Genomic DNA, 20,956 nt, shown 5'->3' with positions numbered 1-20,956 from the left:
TAAGCATGGTGCTGGTGGAAGAAGACGACGAGAAGCACTTGGTTGCTTGCTTCGCCGTAGCATCGAACGAACAACTCAGAAATCACCTGCCAGCTCAGGTGTGTGTGCGATGCCTCGGAGTACCATGGGCTACACAATAAACCACTTCAAGCATGCATCATAGCTAAAATTATATAGTACTAAGATGCATTACAGTGCCTGCACAGAAGAGAACAGGAAAAAATGATCTCACGTGACCAGTAAAACTTGCTTATGCAAGTGACAGTGTTACAAAATGCAATTTCACAAAAGGACTAACTATTGCTTGGATCAGTGTGCACCTACTAGGGGTGGGCGAATATTCTAAGTTTCGAGCATGAATAGAATACATGACACTAATTATTCATATTCGTATTTGAAGAGGAATTATTAGATATCTTCAAATACTTGAAACTAACCAAATATCTGGCAACAACCAACCGGTAAAGTCTGGTTACTGCTCTTCATGTGCTAAACAAGGTATTGCACATTATCAGAAGTGAAACAACAGCAAATGTTTTCAAAGGCATGAAGAAACAAAATGTATAATGCAAGTTTTGTTTTCGGATCTGTGGCAGAAGCCTACATGATAACCTGCGAGCTTTGCTTGTCTGTCGTTTAGTGTTTTTGGCAGTCTAATCACTTTTATTTTTTACGCTATGACCAGAGATGTTTTCATTGCAACTGGCCCTTTTACATACCATATTTACTCGCATAATGATCGCACTTTTTTGTAAAAAAAAATTGACACAAATTCAAGGGTGCAATCATTACGCCTGTTAAATTTTCCACAAAAATATATTTTTTCTTCATCCCGCATCTGCTGCGGAATGACAGCTGGTCAACAAGCAGGCGGCTGTCACTGTGACAGTGCGGGACACCAAAACAAATATGGCGGCCAGCGGAGGATGCCGAACGTGCAGAATGCGATTTTTGTTCTTCTCATGAGTACATTACGCGCATTGAAACAGTTTCTTCCGTATCAGTAATGAATAATATTGTTAGTATCTGCAAATTTGCGGCAATAATGTAGCTATCACCACTTTGAGACGATAGAAATAGAGATGGGCGCGCTTAGCTGCCAGTGACATACAAACACATGGCGGGCACGCTGCGGAAACTGCCGCATTTGTCTTCACTACTATCTTCATACAGCATGCTTCAGCTATGGGTGGGCGAATATCTTAGCTGTGTTACAAGCGTCGGCGTATGAATAGGGTACACCTCTAACATATCCGTGTAAACGTGGCTACTATCGTTGCCACTTGCGATTTGTTGCGTGCCCATGAGTGCAGATGAGAAGAATCAAAAGACGCCTTTGTTGTTGTTGTTGACCACAACCATTATAAAGCCTACAAATAATAAAGCCAAGGGAAGTTTGGTTGTAGCTTTCTTTTTTTCATGGAAGTGCGGAAAGTGATGAAAGGAATGAAATGGGGCATCTGCTTAAGAATGTTTGGTGCGAGAAGACCGCTTGGTATGTCTTCAAGAGTCGTTCGCGTGGCATTTGACAGCATTCGACAGATGGTAAGCGCGATCATCATTAGCTAGACTTGGCACACTACGTATCGCTGCGACAAGTTTGGGGTGCGATCATTACACAAGTGCGATCATTACGCGAGTAAATACGCTATGTTTACACCACACAAGTCCTTCAGCAGCTTGTTTTTTGTTTTCCTTTTTTTTACCATGACTTCCTATCTTTTTCCAGAAACCATTTATTTAGTGTTTTTTTAAAGCTCCATTCCATAAAGCAGTCATGGATCCTTAATTAGAAAATTAGTTTGCAAAAAAGCTTTAAAGATGTTGAGGGAGTATTCGTGCAGTTTTTATTCACAATTAGTCAGCTTATGTTTAAGACTGGTTGTCTGTAATTTTTTACTAGTCAGTACAGGTATGGCATCTAATTATGTAGAAACAAATATTCGCACTGTAGATACGTATAAGCATCTCCAGTTGACTATTCAATATTTGATACTTACTATTTGTATTCAATTTGTATGAGAAAAATTTGGTATTCGCTCCGCTCTAGTGTATAGTCAGTGACAGCACCAAAAATTCACTTTCTGTGTAATCTTCTAGAAAGCATCATTTTTGTGGAAAGTGCAAATGTTTAACGGAGACAAAGAAACAAGAAGACAGAATAACTAGCACCCATCCTTATGCATCTCCATTAAATGTTCGCGCTTCACACGAATAATGATGCAACACCAACTAGCCCAGTCAGCTACACTCCTAGGAAGGCGCAGACACAATAAAATGCCATGAAAGAACAGCTAGAAAGAAAGAAAAAAAAGAACACGGAAACTGACTTGTGGTAGTCGTTGACACAGTATATCTTGTTGTCCATGTCAATTGTGAATGGGACACCATCCAAGCATTCATTGCATATGCAACAGCGGAAACAGCCAGGATGGTAAGACTTCCCCATTGCTTGCAGAATCTACAACAAAATTGCACTTTCACGTATAATGGAATATCAATGCTAAGTCCCAGCAAACTGGGAGAAAAAGAACTTGATCCTTATATATGATGGCTTTACAAAGCAAAATGTATGCATGCTTATTCAATTAAAACTTTAATTCACTATCTGTTTTTAGAAATCAATGAAACTCTGCAAGTTTTCAACCATGATTAATTATGGCAATCAGCTATGCACTAGTTGGCGTGAAACCTGAGAATCAAAAATAGGAATAGCAACCTTTACCTTTACTGACCGGGTTGGTGTTAACTAAGCCAAAACCTTAAACCTTCTCCATCCAGGTTTAGATTTGATCAATTAAAATAATTCTACAGTGTACAGGTGTGCACTTGTCCATAATATTGTTCAAGATTTTTGTCAATCTTTGCAGCACTCAATCCTGCCCAGCGACTAGAGGTTAGGGCAGGTAATCTCCAATCCCCCGAAAACTTCCATCCAATCTCTTTTACTAGCATTCCACGTAAGATCTTTGAACACATCTTTTTTTTTCCATGTTGTGAACGTTTTAGAATCGGACTCATCGTTTACCTCCTGTCAAGATGGTTTTAGAAAAATGTTTTCTTGCAAAACCAAACTACTATCTTTTACTAACGACTCATTTGCAAATTATTATTTTGGTTTCGATACCGATTGCATGTATCTCGACTTCGCTAAAGCTTGTCAGACTGCTTATCACAACTTACTTTTTCTTAAGCTTAATGAATGACAAAAATGTTCTTTCTTGGATTAAAGCTTTGTACAAAGTCATTTGTAGTACACAGTAGTGAACAATTCTTCTTCCTCTTGTGCACTTGTAATCTTGGGGACCACAAGAGTCTTTTCTTGGGAACCTGTTCTTTTTCATTTTTATTAATGACTAACCAGACAGTGTTCACTTTTCTTTTATTAAATTATTTGCAGATTGTGTAAACTACAAAATTACTAGCCGTGATGACTCTTGTAAAACTACACAGTGAACTTGACGGAATTTCTTCATGGTGTAACAACCGGCATAGGAACCTTAATGCTATTAACAAATGTAAATCTATGCATATATCTTGAAGTCTAAGCAGCAATACTAACACACTTCCTTATATCATCAATGGTACCAGACTTAGACTCTATTAATAGACTCCTACAAGTATCTTGGGCTTTATATCACCAATAACCTTACATGGAATGTAGACATTGAATATGTGATTAACAATGACAATCGTGCACTAGGTTAGCTACGTCGTACCTTTAAAACTGCATCGAGTGAACTTAAACTAGACCTCTACAAAACACTTGTTCACTCTAAACTAGAGTATGCTTCGACAATCTGGGACCCTTCCCAAACTACTCTAATACAGCTGAAATAGATGCTTGGGGGAGTTGGTAAGAAATACTTGGAATTTAGAACAGCGCAAAAGACGGAACACCAGTAAAAGAAGGATGAAGTAAAGGAAGTAAAAGAAGTGCCCTGTCTCTGTCCTTCTTTTACTGGTGTTTATCTCTTGCCTCGTTTTAAATTCCAAGTAGTCTAATACAACTCACTGAAAGTATTCAAAATAGTGCTTCTCATTTTCTATTGTCTAATTATTCTCGTTACACCACTGCTACATCTATGAAACATACCATAGGCTACATGAACTCTCACCCCGTCGTAAATGTGCATGATTGTGTCTTTTTCATCAGATCTATAATGTCAGCCCCACTCTAAATGAACTTATAACACGTCCATCATACATATCATCCCGTTGTGATCACAAACTTTAAGTTGGTGTACCGCCTTGTCGAACAAAGTTGTGCTACGATTCCTTTATTCCAAGAGCAAGTCTGGATTGGAACTGCCTGCCTGCTTTCATCACCACTATTTCGGAAAATGCAAGTTTCATAACAGCCGTAAACAACACATTGTGTTAAAACTTTAATACTGCACATGTATGTCTGTTATTCATGTATACCACTCCTTTCTGTATAGCCTTCGGGCCTGGAAAGTATTATAAACAAACAAATAAATAAACAAATTGGCCTTCAACACTGATAGCCCCATGCAACATTGCACAAGAGAGTGCCCATGCTGTCAAGTGCATCCACCGCAGCTGACAGCATGCCTAGACGACAGAGCTGTAAATCCTATTGTTAAATGCTAACTGGTGCCCTTACCATTTCCATAATCAAGTGTCCACACACTGCACACTTCTCTGCAGTTTGCTGAAAGCCAGAGTACTGCAAAAGAGGCAGAAGAACGTGAAACCAAAACTTTGTGAAATTATGGCAAAAACTCACAAGTGAAACGAAATTTAATGAAAGTGTACATTAAATGTGACTAATGCACAAGTAGATTGATTTGCATTATTTATTTTCAGCTCATTGACGAGATAGCTGAAATCTGCATGGCCACTGGTGCCGTGCTATGTGGCAAAAACAAAACCACCCGGCTAGACTCAAGTGGACAGCACCTGTTTATCAATTCTTGCATGGATATTGTGGTATGCAAAATGTGGCATATACACACTGTCATTTAATCACAGTCATGCAGGAACAAGCACACTAATAATGTAATAGGTGAGCATGCACAGTTATATAAATGGCACAGTATGTTTAAAGCAAGAGCCTCACTTCATTAGGTGGGCGCGGATACATTCACGTGAAAGAGGTGCACCTACTGCCACCAAGCAACAAAGTTATCGACCCTTAAAATGCCTGTCAAGAATTTGCAAAAAGTTCAAGAAATACTGTTTTCTGTCACTGCATGCCCAGATAGAAAGTTACTGCAGTTTCCAAATATATGTGACGAGCATGTTACATAGTTATACATTCTGCTGCGTGAATGGGAAAACCACAAAATTTCAAATGCACCTGCCAGGACTTTCTGGCTGCGTCATAAAGAGGAACCTCACTGTAAAATTAAAATAGAATAGCCAAGTGCACCACATTGCTGACATTAAACACAAGTTGCAGGACATGCACGAGTCGGACCTATCCTGTAGTTCACTACTGCTAATTTGACAAGCTTCAGGTGCGAGGAGTGATAAGGAAGTTTGTTAGTTTGAATGGGGCTCAAAGTTCCAACAAACATTATGTTGAAAAATAAGCGAAGAAAGCATTTTCTATTCCTTCAACAGGCACTTTGTGTGTAAGCTGTATGCGTGCAGAACACTGTTTAGCAATGTTGGGAACACCTTGAATGTTTAGACTGAACCACTCAGATGTAACTTTGGATTCATAAAAATTAGCTTAGTCAAAGGGTGGCAACTGGATTAAGCTGAAACAACTAGCTCAACAATCCATTTTTCCCAATTGGGGCTATGCAAAATTTGTCCAAGTAACAAGGACATAACAAAGGGATGTGGAGAAAGGATACAGACCAGGTAGTCCTCTTCACAGTACACCTTGCCATGTACGTTATAGAATGCTTTGCCTCTCAGAGCACGCCCTGCAAATAGAAAATGTCTTGTCAGAAACATTAAATTAGTCAACTTACGTCTAAGTTAAATCCATTCAATGCTCTATACTACTTCAAGTAATTTCCTGGGGCTTTCAACAAGGAAAGGCTGTGCTTGGCTGCTAAAGAATGTTTGGCACAGACACTTGAGAAGTCTTGCATTATTGGGCTTCCGATTCAAACACCGCAAAATTTTTGAACAAGTTTCAAATTTTTAAAGGTAAACTTCTGACCATATCAGAGAAGTTGTTTTGAATTTCTATGTGCCTTTTGTCATGCATGAGGCAGCTGAATTTTTATAGTAGCACAGAAATCATTTTAAGCAAAAAACACTACACTGAAACTAAAAAATAAACAGGGAGGCCCAGAAAACTGCTTCTGTGTTTAAGCTGTTGAATGCAATTCAACTCTAAGTTTAATGTAGTCGCTCATGGCAATAAGGGCCACGTTTACTTTGCTTAATGATAGGTTTACAAGGTACCAAAGCCCGTGCTGTTGCTCCTGCAACAATGTCATGCATAGCAAGTATACAGTTGCTAGTATAAGCCATCCATTCGAGGGTACTCACCGGCACTACGCACACAAATAATTAATATGTGGAAAAACTGCAAAATGCTTTGTCATGCTGTTTGGTATATATGAGCATGGTGCCCAGCAAAATGAATTACACAAATTTCACTGAAATTGAGCCACCTCAAAGATCTGTGCCTTGTTTTCAAAATGAATGTATGCACATTTTGTGAAATATTATTTCTGATACATCTTCAAAGCATAAAATTTTCCCCAAATCCAGCAGAATCTCACGTCATCATTTGAGAATAAGGTACATTTTTGACACAAGGACACAAATTTTAAATCGTGAAATCGAGGAACTAAACATCAGTGTGCCAGTTCTTAATTCTTGTGCCAGGCTATGTGGCATTTGATAATGCAGTGAGGTGTTTCAGCCTTTCACACTTCAAGTGGCATCTTCTATGCAAATGAGTTGGTACCTGAGGGCTCCTTTCAATGAAAGAAGAGAATGTGCCTTAGGCAATTGGAGCAACACCAGAAGAAGAAAAAAAAGGGGGGGAGGGGGGGCTGGTAGTTTCTCACTATAGGCCACACATTCCAGTAAATTCTAGTACTGAGTTACAATGCTCAGCAAAACAGTTTCCTTACCACATGAACAGCAGATGAAGCAGTTAGTGTGGTAGAGGTTGCCCATTGCTTGACAGGCCTGGCCAGCACCTGTCACCTTTTCACCACATGTATGGCAGATACCTGAACAGAATGAACATTATTATTTATTATGTGGAGTGAAAAATATAAATGAAAGAGTTGCAGACAGACTTACAATTGCCTCTGGAAAGGGGCACAATGCCTGCCTGCCTCGAAAGAGAGGGGAATAAGAAGGGCATGGGAAAGGAAGACTGAGAAATCATGAAGAATAAGAAGAATAAAGAGAGAGGAAGGCTCCAGTAAGCCTACTAGGGAGCATTAGGAAGACAGGAAACAGAAAGGGTGTTGCGTACCGTCTAGCAAATTCCATCGGGCAGGTAAATTCACTGCTCAGCTTACAATGTGCTGGCATACAAACTGTGCTCAAAGGAGAACAAGAATAAACTGGTCTTATACAGCTGAGGAAAATATGAAGTGATACTCAGTCTCGAGCTCCAAGATAACACTGCCACACTTGGGGCCAATCAGACCAAAAGCACATTAACTACTTGCATCAGTTATGACATGAAAAGTATTGTAACGGCAAACTAATGAAGTATGGTAATTCAGGCCCACACTGCAAGTGCAGGGTAAATATGAGCTTTTACTTTATTACGTGCTGTGGGCTGTTCAGTCTCAATTTTGATGTCAATGGCATCACAGCATCTTGAGAATACAGTATCACTGCTTGAGTAGTCACCTGTCAGATTATGAAAACAGTGCATTCAGGGCACGACCGGAGATCGCTGTTCGAAACGCGCGTCCAGTTTGCGTACAGTTTCGCCTCACGGGATTGGCCTAAGCCCCGCCAACGTGACGCCCCGTTGGCAGGGCCTAGGCCAATCGTGTGAGGTGAAACTGAATGCAAACTGAACGCACGTTTCGAACAACGATCTCTGATCGTGCCGCAGGCTGTAGCAATGAGTATAAATGCACGTTAGTATTTCCTAGTGGCTTTATCTCCAGCATGGCTTTTTCATTATTTATACTGTGTAAGTCAATTTCAACGCTCTAGCTTGTAGGTGACTGGTGCATGATTTATGTAAACTAACAACACTTAGACTGATACTGACCTCGTATTATTTCTTTGAAGGAAAGAGGATTTTTTTACAGAGGCATGACAAAACCAGTACAAAAATAAAGAGAAGATATTTTACATTTTATCATATAGTAAATGCTAGTGAAAAATTATCTTATTATCCAAATGATGCTTAGACTTCCTTAGTGCACAGTACCATGAGTAGCTAGCATATGCATTTAGGTACAGTGTAACCCTTATATATGCCCACTGTGTTCCAGCTGCTGCTCTTCTAAAAATGAAAGAAATCATACAGATAAGTGCTGAAAATGACAACATTTAAAATGAAGATGCAACTTCCGAATATAGATAACTAAGTCTTGAAAAGATTGCTTTTAGCAGGAACAATGAAGACATCTTGCTTGAATGTTTAAAAGAAGCACTGCTTAAAGCTAAATTTCAAGAAAATTTTGGGCATCGCAAAAAGCTCAGTTGCAGAGAATGTAGACATAGAGCAGCCGCTGTGCAATATTTTACTTCTTAAATACAGGTGGATGCATCACGAAAAGCTCGCGAAAATTCCAGTCGTGTCAGCTTTTCACTCGCACAAGAGCACGCAGTCGATTTCAATCTGACCTTCGACTAAAGCTTGACTAGCTGTCTAATCACTTACACTTTTAACAACACCTACGCAAGTGCTCTTATTTCTTACTATACAACGTTGTGCAACACTCCACATTACTGTACAGCACTGTAAGGGAACTGAACAAAGCATCTGGAGGCTCCAGTGCCAGTTGAACTCGTGCTAGACCACCTTGCTTGCATAGAAAAGTGGATCGAACGCAATAATCAAGAATGAGGAAGCTTCTGCACGCTCTCTGACCTGACAACCAGTGCTTCATGAGCTTAAAGAATGCAGCAAAAAACAAACCGTATGCCTGTTGCAATGAGTAAAAACAAATGCACCCTGTACAATAACAACTCATCTGTTTTCACATTTGAAAGGCTACTGCTTTCCGGCATCACTAAGGCTAGTATTGATGCCAACAAATCTCTATAATTATTTTTGCATGATCTGACTTGCAAAAGACTATGAACCAGGTGCACATTTTGTATATTTCAGATTTTTTTTTTTACTCTCAGTAGTTACATATTGCAAATTATTACTTTGATTTGGGTTCTTGAGGTGCTTTTTATAAGTTTCACATAAGAATTCTCAAAAGTTCTCTGAGCAATTACTACTCCTACACATCCATTCAAAACACCAGTGATCAGGCTATAATTTTATGTATCACAGTATACCTGGTGACTACGTCTTGAAATAAAATGTTAAACCATAAAAACACGGAAAATGAGCATATTTCGTGTGACAATGAAAGAGTTAAGACATCTATAGGCGCCATTTACTGTCCTTTAGGCATGTAGAGGCTCAATTAAGAATTTCTCCTGTGCATCTAAAGATCAATTATGACTTTCTAAGGAACAGAGCCCACTAAACCCCTGTTTTGTGAAATTAATTTTATTTTCTCAATAAAACAAAATGATGCAGGTTTCGAAGGTTATGAGATTTAGCTGAAATCTAGCGTGGCTAGATACCACAAGTTGTGAAAGCAGTGCCAAACAAGCACCATCCTAATATTTTCAGGTTTCATGTTGTGCCTTTTCTCACCAATATTGGTTCATATGCAGAAAAGAAACGCTAAACATCCACCGAACCTAGATGCACATAATTGTACTTCAGAATGTTGGATGATCCAATGCCATCAGGAATTGCAGCATGTTTGCCTGTCAGAAACTTTGACAATTCTGTCAGTACCGAGAACAGGGGATTTTTGCCCGAGACAGATTGAAGTTTCAAACTAACTCTATCAGCAACAGGTCCATTGGGGATGGTGGTGAACCTTTCCTGAACATCCGAGGTGAACCCCACATTTGGAATCAAAGTTGTGCCTGAGCACTCAAGTTCCTCGATGATGTCGGCCAGAAACGCGTAGTGAGCACACAAGTATGCTAAGGAACCTTCAAGTGTATCTTTGCGTACAGCAGTTTGAGCCCTTCTCATAGCAACCCTCTAGTTCGCTCCAAAGCTGTTAAAGGCCAACTGCAGCGAAATATTGGGCTGCGTAAGAAGCCTCGTTTAAGATGGTGTACATATGAGGAGCCCCCGTGCAAAATTTGACGTTTGAAATAAGAACGAAAGTGTCATGAAAAGCTTGCCAAATTAGTCGTTTTTGATACTGAAACCGAAACAAAAAAAATTCCATTGTCGTTCGCTGGAAGTGACGCATGACCTGGAACGCGAGGCTAGTTGTTAGAAGAACTAAATATTCAATATCGACAATGAAATGCATCAATGTACCCTTTGTATCAGGTGTGCCTTTTCGTACACCAAGAACACCCCCAGCCTTTGGAGCTCACGGCACTGCAGCTACCGAGTGAAGACCACGTTACCTAGAGGAAGTTAAGCTGGTGACATTACGGTTAATAGCAAGGAGAAGGAAGGAAAAGAGGGAAGTTCAGAATATGATTCGATGGCGCACATATACACGGGCCTTGCAACAAGCATTCTTTAATGAAACCCTTGACCTATCGCTGACTATATAAAGGGAGTCCCACGCAGCTGGTCAGAACTAAGGTAACATTGTTTGCCATCGCTTGCAGCAAGTCAGGCTATCTTTTTTTGTAGTTTGCCTAACTACATGAATAGTAATTAACTTATCAAATATTATAATCAGGGCAAAATTGTCAATCAGAAAATTGTAGGCGATCAAGCCAAATTCCCGATTCATCTTTCTGTTGCTCTATACGTGCTACATAAAAGTTTTTTTTCAAGGCCGTAAAAAGCCCGCAAAAGCACGCGAAAAGGGCCGCTGCAACGAGTCGCGCGGCACTTTTTCGAGTTTTGCGGGCGGACAGACCTGCTACAGAGAGTGCAGATCCATAGGCATAGTGACAATACAGAAAAGAAAGAAACGCCAAGTTAAGCCACGCGGTTCCTAGCAGTCGAAAAAAAACGAATGCCGAGTTCAGCAATCTTCATTTGCACGTATCGAAAATTTCAAAACACGAACTCGCAGGCTGCGCTTCTTGGGCGTGACCAAATAAAGCGGCACAAAACAAGAGAACGCTGACGCATGTGGCAATTCCAGAGCAAGGATCACAGGCGCCTCCCCCGCGTTCGATGTTGAGCGCCCCCGAAAGGGCTTGCGACAAGATGAAATACATAAAGTGCCGCCGGGTGGTTTTGCTAGCGCTGGGGCGCGGCACTGCCGTTATCGCCCGCGCGCTTCTATGGACGCACCAGACGTCGCGCCACCAACAATAATGAGAGAGAGGGAGAAGCTAAATAGAACTATACTTCTAAAAGGAAAAGAAGCGAAAAGCCAGGAGGAAGACCGGCGGAGCACACACACACACATGCACAGTGCGTGACTCAAGCAGTCGCATGAGTCAGTGTCCCTTGGCAGCAGGCGCGTACACAGACTACCACCACCGCCGCCGCCACAGCAAGAAAGGGGGAAGGGGGGGGGGGTCTGGCGGTGACCCCCAAGGCGATCGCCTCACCTACCTGTTTCTTCGGCGGCGCGCTCGCACGCAGGCGCGCGCACACACACAGACACGTACACGGCAGAGGCGGGTATTCCTCTCCTGCCCCCCCCCCCCCCCCCCCTGCTAACAAGCCGCGGCCGAAAAGCCATTCGCGTGTGACGGCACCGCGCACGGTAATGCACACTGCCAGCCAAGCACGAAGAGCTCCGGCCCCAATCCTCGGGGCTCCTGACGAGCCGCCCCGCTCTTGTGAACAGACCGGGACAAAACGGCACCGCCGCCTATTGCTTGGCGCTCGCTCACTCCTAGAGGCACACTAGCAGTTCACGAGTTCAAATTCTCCGCGCTTTGGGCATGAATGAACAGAGGTATATTATATATATATATATATATATATATATATATATATATATATATATATATATATATATATATATATATATATATATATATATATATATGCAGCATTGCTTTTGTTATATGAACACTCGCCACACCCATTACCAGCCCGCTTGCCAGCGGATATTTACAAAAAGAAACTGCCCCCCACAAATAGGGAAAAAAGTTCCAAGGAAAGCCAGGATCCGTCCACAGCAGAGGCGACGGAAACGAAGCTACAGTTACAGCGAGTGGAATGAAAACGGAATTCTACCCAGTGCCGGTACGGCTGCCGCTCACTCGATGCTTTTGCCTACACGAAGTATGCACAGCGCCGGGCCAACCGTTCGCCTCCTATTTTTGTTAGTCTTCCTTCTCGGTGAAAAAAAAAAAAAAGGAAGGAAAGATGCTCCCCCTTCCCCTGCCTCTATTCTCCGTCTAGGCGTCCAGAGGCGCCAGCGGAGAGAGCGGCGCTCGCTATTGTGGCTCGGCGACATAAGACTGCGCCCACATGCAGCGGCCGACCTCGCAGCGAAGCTGGAGAACGCCCAAACGAGCGATTTCCGGCGGTCGAACAAGATCGCAACGATCGCCACTCCTAGCGCTCCCTCCTTCCCCTCATCAACCCCCCCCCCTTTGTCGACGACGAGGCCACTCGTGGCTCACATGGCAGTGTTCAAAATTTCGCCCTAAGCGCAGTAGAACACCGAGAGCCACTGCAGGGTGCACATTATCCTCTATTTATACATTCAAGCAAAACTCCGAATGGCGAACTACAATGAGCTTCCCTAGCCGCGGGAATCGCCACGATTGCATCGGCGATTTCCGCTGCAAGAAGCATTTATTTGGCTCTGCGTCTTGTAACACTAAGGTATCGAAAGCTAGCACATATCATTAATACATGCATATCCTGTTGCTTATATATATATATACATATTTTAAATCTTTTGGAATGTCGATTTGATCGAAACGGCACAATAATGCGCCGGTCGGCACGCATTAATCTTCCGGAGCCCTCTGTGCATGCACTAGCTTAAGCATGGAGGAATGGCTGAGAGGGAAAAAGGTTGCGAGAAAAAAATGACGGCCAAACTTTCCATATTGAATTTCGCGCTCGAATCGCGGCGCAAACGACGTCAGTGTTTGCGCACCGCTGCCCTAAATGTCTACAAAACTTGCTGGCGGAGAACGTCCAAGGTGGCACCACCACCAGCCAATAACTTTACATAATAGCCTTCTGCTGTACAAAGCCTTCGCGTATTTTCAACATAGCTGTATTCTAATAGTGCAATCCGCCATTTAGCCTATGTTACATTTTCTGTGTGTGCTTTCCATAACACGCGATCTCGATAAATCCGAAGCCTTCTGCTACAGTCTCTGCCGCGGATCTTGACTCTAGTTCGAATGAAATTAAAGGCATATCTGACGTAACTAAGCAAGAACAAAAATAATACGCGCCAATTTTAGGCCAGATGCCGATTTACAGACGCCGAAACGCTCAGTTGGCAAAGTGGCCGAATGGCGGAGCAGCTTATTTACCCTACGCATCCACCCCCCCCCCCCTTCCCCACGACGACTCGTGGTCTTCATTTCGAAAGGACGTGTGGAGACGCGTTCGAATAGCAACACAAGCCAGAGGCCATGGCTTGTTAGTCGAAGGCTGTAACGTCGAGACCTCATCACGTCGCTGTATACTATTTCAATATAGCTCGGTGAAGGGCTGCCACCTCAAACGCTATACGCTCCCTAATGCCTAAATTATCTCATTGCTACACTCGACTGCCCTTAACGCGCTCGAGCGCAAAGGCCAAGACCATCTCGTGAGACCAGAATTGGCGTCCGTGTACTGGGCGGTATAGGAGGAAGCTTCCGCATCAAATGTCTCGAGCTGAAGATGACGAAGCCTCGCTAACTGCTCCCATCAAAGTCGTGGATCGACAACGCGGCGAGCTGCGCGTCACAGATGTTTCACGAACGAAAGGCGCAACTTTTGCCTGCCGACTCGGAAAGCGCGGCGCTGCATTCGCGTCAGAGACCCCACGTGCATCCGCGAATGCGAAATCTGCGTCATCACACCGGAACAGCGCTGCACCAGCACACATCGGACGTCTCATAATCATGGGACAAGAGCACACCAATCCGCAACTACAGACGTAACCGAGACATCAGTAAATTACATGCGAGCGATCTTTCGTTAAGCACGACGTGTTATGGACAACTGACAGGTGCATCGGGAGGCACCAGTGGTTGCTGCGGAAAACTAGGGCGGTGAGCACTTGGGCTTGTTGGTATGCCATGATGCTTTATTTCTTCAGAGCGGTTACACGAGGTCAGAATAAATAATAGGGCGCTTTATTAAAAATACAAAAAATAAATTATGGGGTTTTACGTGCCAAAACCTCTTTCTGATAATGAGGCACGCCGTTGCGGGGGGACTCCGGAAATTCTGACCACCTGGGAATCCTTAAAGTGCACCTTATGTAGACGGGTGTTTTCGCCCCCATCGAAATGCGGCCGCCGTGGCCGGGATTCGATCCCGCGACCTCGGGTTTAGCCGCCCAACACCATAACCACTAAGCAACCACGGCGGGTTAATAGGGCGCTTTGTGTCTATTCCTTCCTTTCCTCGTGTGTAACCGCGCTTAAAAAATAATAAAGCAAAAGCAACTCCGAAAGCTAGACACAACTTCGCAACAAATAGCTGTAAGCATTGAGGGACCTCGGACGTAGTCCCAACGAGCAAGTCGGCCGGACGTTTCTGCTAAGCGTAAGGTTCGGCTTGTCCTCAGCGGTCACCTTTTCTGCGAGGCAAGCGGGACGCAAGTTACAGCTCCGCCGTGACAAGAACTTCGTGTTGCAACAAACGTAATCTGCTGGTTTGAGCGTGATGTGACGTAACACAACCCGACAGCGTAAACGCAGCGGGATCTCTACCGTGCTAGCTAACCGTTACCGTTGCTCTGCAACTATAGCGCTATCATGCCGCCAGGAGCCAGCTGCGCATACACAGTGGCTGCTTTGCTTCAGCCATAATTTCGGCTTCCGCAAGCGCGTATCTTTGCATATATAAGATTAGCGTAGGACGACGAAGAGCTCGGCGGCGCGGCTACTGCAATAGCCGCCCGGCAGCTGCTCAAAAAACGCGCACTCTCGGGTCGCCCCGACAGAAAAAGCAAATGAGGTCACGCATACGCGACGTCGTTAGGTTCGCGGCAGGATTGCGAAGGGCCGTGCACGACACCGCCCCTGAGTGTCCGCTCAAGTTTCCAGCGTTTCCTCGGTTCATACCGACCGCTAACCGAGGCGTGCATCATTACGCCACAAGTGAGCTTACAGAAAAAAAAAAAGAAGCCTACATTCCAGTAGGGATAGTCGTAACCATAGTACTGCGTCACATCTGAAGTTTCTTTACGGTTCCCAATGCTTGCGCCGGAAGTAATGGGAAAAATAACCCTTACTCTCGAGCAAAAGCAATCGAACTAATTGTCGGATCAGCTTTGGAAAATCCTTCTGGTGGCCACTTGCCGTCCACCTCTTCACAGCCACTTTCCTTCACTTAGATGTGGTCCTCGTGGCCATGAATTAAACGGGGGGCTATTATGGCACTCAAAGATTTGCAGCTGATCAGAATTGACTTCCAACGTTATCTCCCTCAAACGTTACGCTAAATAACGAGCCACGACTTTTCGCACGCTCTTCAATGGCCCTTTACATCCACAACCAACTTTCGCAATTCACTTGCACAAAAAGCTGACATATTACATGGTCACACTGCACATTGCTGCTCATACCGTCACACCTAGAGTTTTATACTAAAATTACCAGAGAGAAATCAGGCACTCCGATTATTCAGCCACCATGGGAATCATTGACAGTACATGTATTTCTCTATGATGTGGCTCGCATTCGATTAAAAAAAAAAGTACGTTGCAGATTATTTTGTTGTTCCTTCTGGTTCAATGATAGGTATAGCGTGTGCTTGCCTCGTAAGATTTATTTAGAACAGATTAGGTTACAGCATTCTGCATTCGCCAATAATTCATTTCACTATACGTAACTTCCAGCGCATAAAACAAATCCCGACAGTTTTGAGTATGCGTGCTGCTAAAGCTTAGATGACATAGAATGGTCTGAAAACAATCGTGTGCTAGAAATTGGAAGCTACGAGCGTTCATGAACGCTTTTTCATTTATGTATCTGTGTGTATGTTCATCTTTGCATGGCAGACGGCCGTGCTGTATTTCGTGTCTACGCAGAATTTCTTGTTTTTTGTTTGTTACGCGAAGAAAAATCAGAAGGTAGGCCTATTTGGGGCCAGCTATCCCAAGGTTGCAAACACTACTCAGAAAGAAAGAAAGAAAGAAAGAAAGAGAAGAGAAAAAAAAAAGGGGGGGGGGAGACAACAAGACTAAAATAACACTGCACACAAACACAAGTGACAAGCACACGAGTAGTACTATGGGTGTAAGCACCGGAAGGGCATAGTCTAGTTGCGGAAGAAGTTGTTCTTGGCCTAGTTGGTATAGTACCTGCTGTGAGTCATAATTTCCGCTAAACGGACGCACACGACACGAAGGAAGACAATCACCGCCCGCGTCGTCGTGATTGTTTTTCTTCGTGCCTGTGTTTTCGTTTGCGACCTTTTAGCGGCAATTATGTCTCACACAGTCTAGTCATTTGGTGCAGGGGTATTAATAATCGTAGTGCCGCCCATTGCGGAGCGAGACTCGGGACAAAAAATTCTGCCGTCAACCTTGCTGGAGTCGACGATATAACTACTGCATGGTGCGTCATTACAGGCTGGTTTAACAAGCATCACGCACGCACAGAATATCAGTGCATATACACTTCCTTCGCACAATGCCGTGTCCCTCATTCCGCTCTATTAATACTCCGATGGAGTACCGAGTGGGCAAAGCACGCGGCACAGCTGGTCGGCGAAGGACCACGTCCTACAAGATTTGGAGCGTTCTGACCGTAGCCGAAACAGCAGCTGGTTCAACCGGCCATTTCATGCTACACAGAAACTGCTTCTATATCGCCGGTCTCGATTCAAATTTAATCAAGAGTTCATAAATCTCTTCCGTCTGCTAAGGCGTAGACGGACCTGCCACACTGGTTTGCAATGGCTGCCCTGCCGAGAAAAAGCGACAGAGTGCTGATGCATTTGCTCCACATGCAGTCAGAAATTTAACTAGCAAGCCTTTTGTGTGTTTAGATTAGCTCTCCGCAGATGGCACAACGGGTACGCATTTTTTTTTTTACTGAATTGCTTTTGGAAAGGCAGGGAGTGCGCTGGAAACACAAAACGAGTACACTCGAGAGTGGAGGGAGTTGTGCGGGGATGGGTGCCCGAGTTATAACGGGAGTGCCAGTGGAAGTGTTAAAGAATCCAGGCCGTCAAAGTAACGCAAACCTCTGCATTACGGCGTGCCTTATAGCCACGGGGCGCATCTTTGGGACGTTAAAGAGGCATTAAAATAACTTAAGCTAGATAGCTAAATTAGACTCTTGGAACTGCTGCGAGTAGGTTAGTATTGCCTTGAGTGTATAGGTTCAAATTTGGACGTGAGTTTGAGACAGGTGGCAACACCTTACTGAAATGCGCGCTTCAGCTCCCGATGACGTAGATTTCGGAAGCGTTTTTTTAAGGGTCAGTTTGTTGTTTTCTCAATAAAGGAGGATTGCCCTACATTGCATTCTAAAGAAAGCGAAACCTTAAGCGGCATATTTGGTAATAATTCGAACACTAAAACGACCAGTATACGCGAAGGTGCCGTAAAATCTCCGACCTTGCGCAGACGTGACCCGAATCTCTATACTTCCTTCGCATGAAGTGAATGAACGGAGAGAGTTACAAACGATATGCGAATGTCTGGCATTTCACTGCTTAGTTTCACCGCGGCAACGGTAAATTGATATGAACATACCGAATCTGCCTTTTTAAGATCTTAAACGTTTTTAACTTTCTAAAATTTCTTTTTAGAAAGTTTTAGCACTGCGAGAACGAAAACGGACTTCGCCGTACGATAATATGTTATTCGCCGCCATGCACCTCCCCCCCCCCCCCCAATCTGAATTTTGTCAAACGAAAAATTTCACCGTACGGCCAGTTGCGCTTCCGTACAATGATACTGCATGGCTATAAAGCTACAGTATACGTGTTGTAGCGTTGCCACGAATCTGTATCAATCCGTACCGTACTACGGTAGTCGTCTGCTTTCTATCTTCTACGCGGGGTGACCACTGTGTGACTATAACTACTACCTTACCTGCGTACCGAAGATGAGGCAAGTTTACGCTACAAATTTATACGTAAAGTTGGTTGAGAGACGCTGCGTTTACATTTAAAAATTCTTACCAGCAGAAGGAGATCGAAAATGTAGAAGGACGAAATGATCGAAACGCTGCAGTTAAACCACGATATTAGCATTAGCGTTGGCGGAAGAACAAAGTACGTCGAGACGGCGCCCGACCCTGCGGGAAACAAAAGAAAACAAAAACCTGGCCTGCCAGTGGTGCACACGCGAGAACGCAGGCAAAAGAAAAGCAATGAACGTGTTCGTGCTTTCTCACACACGTTTATCGGAAGACGTGACATGCGCAAGCGATGGATGCCACTGGGCGACGGAATTCACTCGTAGTGCCAGTCGTTTACGGGATTACTTATTGACATTACACAAGCCGTCGCGTATTTGCCTGCGTACAGAACTTTCCTATGTTTATACAAAGCGCAACAGCTTTAGGTGTTTGAGCGTGTTATTTGAGTGTGTGTAGTCAATGCACTCCCGTGGCGTCCTCTCTTCGGAGAAATACAGTAAGTATGCACGGATGACGACGGAGCCCCGAGCAGCACCGCGTACGCACCCTCCAACAAAAGTGGCGCCCTTGGTAATGACGCCGATTCCACGTAATGACGCCGAGTTGCAGGGGCGCCACGTTTCGGACTGATATAAAAGAAATGGGGGGAAAAAATACGAAGAGTGGCTAAAACGGAGAATCGAAACGCGGCCCGCGGCGTGGAAACAGCCTTCTATCTAGTTTGGAACGACGCACATGACCGCGAAAGAATTGGCTGACGCGCTGATCGGGTTGGGAAAGCTGCAGCTGCTGAAATGGGAGTACACCCGTTCACAGAGCGCTCGAAAAAAGAGACCGATCACACAGCCGGCGCCTTCACCAACGGGGCTGCATTAGGACACGCGGTAGAGAGCTACGTCGTCACGCTCGCAGCTTTGCGCAAGCAAATCCTCGCGGCACACCTACGAACCGCTCATTCGTACTCTGCGGGTCATGCACCTTCCCACGGTTGCGGGGCTCGGAATCCGAGCCGTCACTCCGCCGCTAAGACCGTGACGGCTGCCAGCTGCTGCGCGTCTCGATCAGCTGCTTCGGTGGCTTGCTGCCCTACGCGCACAGCACAGCTGCCATAACCATCCTGTCGTCCCAGATAGCAGCTACTTGCCATGCCTCACCCCCCGTCTGCTGCTTGAGCCCCAACAGAGGAGGAAGAATGCACGGAAGAATGCCAAATGTCACATTTATAGTAGTAACGTACATGGTTATTGTTATTTCATATTTTCAGACAGAAGTCGTGTATACACACACACACACACACACACACACACACACACACACACACACACACACACACACACACACACACACACACACACACACACACACACACACACATCGGTAGTTAACCTGTCTGACAATACGATACGACAAACAACAATGTCCGTTGGCTAGAAATTTGAGATTTGATACGAGTTCCATCGAAACCACTGAATGCTACAGATACATCTTTTAGCAACATCTGTTGAGAAAGGCTCACAAACGCGAAAAATCAAACTTCTCGATGAGTGTCTATGGATGATTAGAACGTTGCTTTCGTGCGATAGATCTCCAAACACGGTACGAGGCTAAGTCTCACACCACGCTCCTAACACTCTATTGTCAGTGCTGCTTCGACCTTTGCAACAGACACCGCACCGCCTTGTCGGACCTTGTTTGCCTGCTGTAGAGGGGATAAAGTCCACAAAGTGCCGTGCCGCCATACGAGCAAAGCCTGTTTCTAAAGAATGTGCATACCTGAGGGGGCAGCAACACGCGACTGCCAGCCGCCATTTCTTAAATATCTTTCGCCAGACGAACTAGAGCTACTGTAACGGCTCTTTTGGTGGCATATAGAGTGTCTCTAGGACGAACGGAGTGCGTATACGGCGCGTCTAGCGGCCAGAGGGAACTCGACAGAACGTCAAAACGGACTGGACGAGCCCGGCTCGTTGCCGGCCCTTAAAGGGAACGCCCAAAGACGTCGACGAGACAGACTCGTCTAGTGCACTTAAACGATTTATGATAATGAGCGCAAAATTCAGTTTATTAGGCTTTACTAACACGAGTACAACTTCTGTGCAAATTTCGTACCGTCCTCATGCTATGGCGCTCAAGCACTAGAGGATTATAGAGTATATTTCTCTTCTTATTCTTTTTTTTTAGGAGGGGGAACGCTGATCTTTTGCGGCTAAAGCTGATTTTCTTTTTTAAAAAAATCGCCACGTACCAGGTGGTGTCAAAAAGTTCCGAGGCTGCCTGTTTAATTTGAAGAAAGTAACTTATTTATGTGCATTTAAACACTTTCGTCTTCGAAACAGTCTCCTTGCAGAGTAATACAGCGCTCCAAGCGTTTCTGCCAATTTGTCATTATGTCCTGGAAGTCTCTGCCGGAACGAGTCGAACACCCTGCTGCGATTCGAACTTGATTTACACAATCGTGTCAATATGGTCACCTCTGAGCCGGGTTTTTAATTTTGGGAAAAGAGCAAAATAAGCGGAAGCAATACCTGACGAATGGCCTGCCTTTCACCTCGAGGATCAACACTAGGGACAAAACTTAGGT

The 20,956-nt window shown here is 44.2% G+C and overlaps 1 protein-coding gene across 1 annotated transcript in view; it reads right to left on the bottom strand.

Annotated features, from left to right (window-relative positions):
- jub (LIM domain-containing protein jub) overlaps nt 1–20,956 on the bottom strand; it is a 74,693-nt gene that overhangs the window by 16,389 nt on the left and 37,348 nt on the right. Inside the window, exons 2-5 of the mRNA XM_075674015.1 lie at nt 7,071–7,172; nt 5,833–5,900; nt 4,628–4,690; nt 2,331–2,461 (exon numbers count right to left, since the gene is read on the bottom strand). Coding sequence (XP_075530130.1) covers nt 2,331–2,461; nt 4,628–4,690; nt 5,833–5,900; nt 7,071–7,172 — 364 coding nt within the window. The remainder of the gene's footprint in view (nt 1–2,330; nt 2,462–4,627; nt 4,691–5,832; nt 5,901–7,070; nt 7,173–20,956) is intronic.

Source organism: Dermacentor variabilis, chromosome 1 (assembly GCF_050947875.1).
Source record: "Dermacentor variabilis isolate Ectoservices chromosome 1, ASM5094787v1, whole genome shotgun sequence".
In the NCBI taxonomy this organism is placed as follows: domain Eukaryota; kingdom Metazoa; phylum Arthropoda; class Arachnida; order Ixodida; family Ixodidae; genus Dermacentor; species Dermacentor variabilis.
This window is presented reverse-complemented; position numbering and strand designations above follow the sequence as displayed.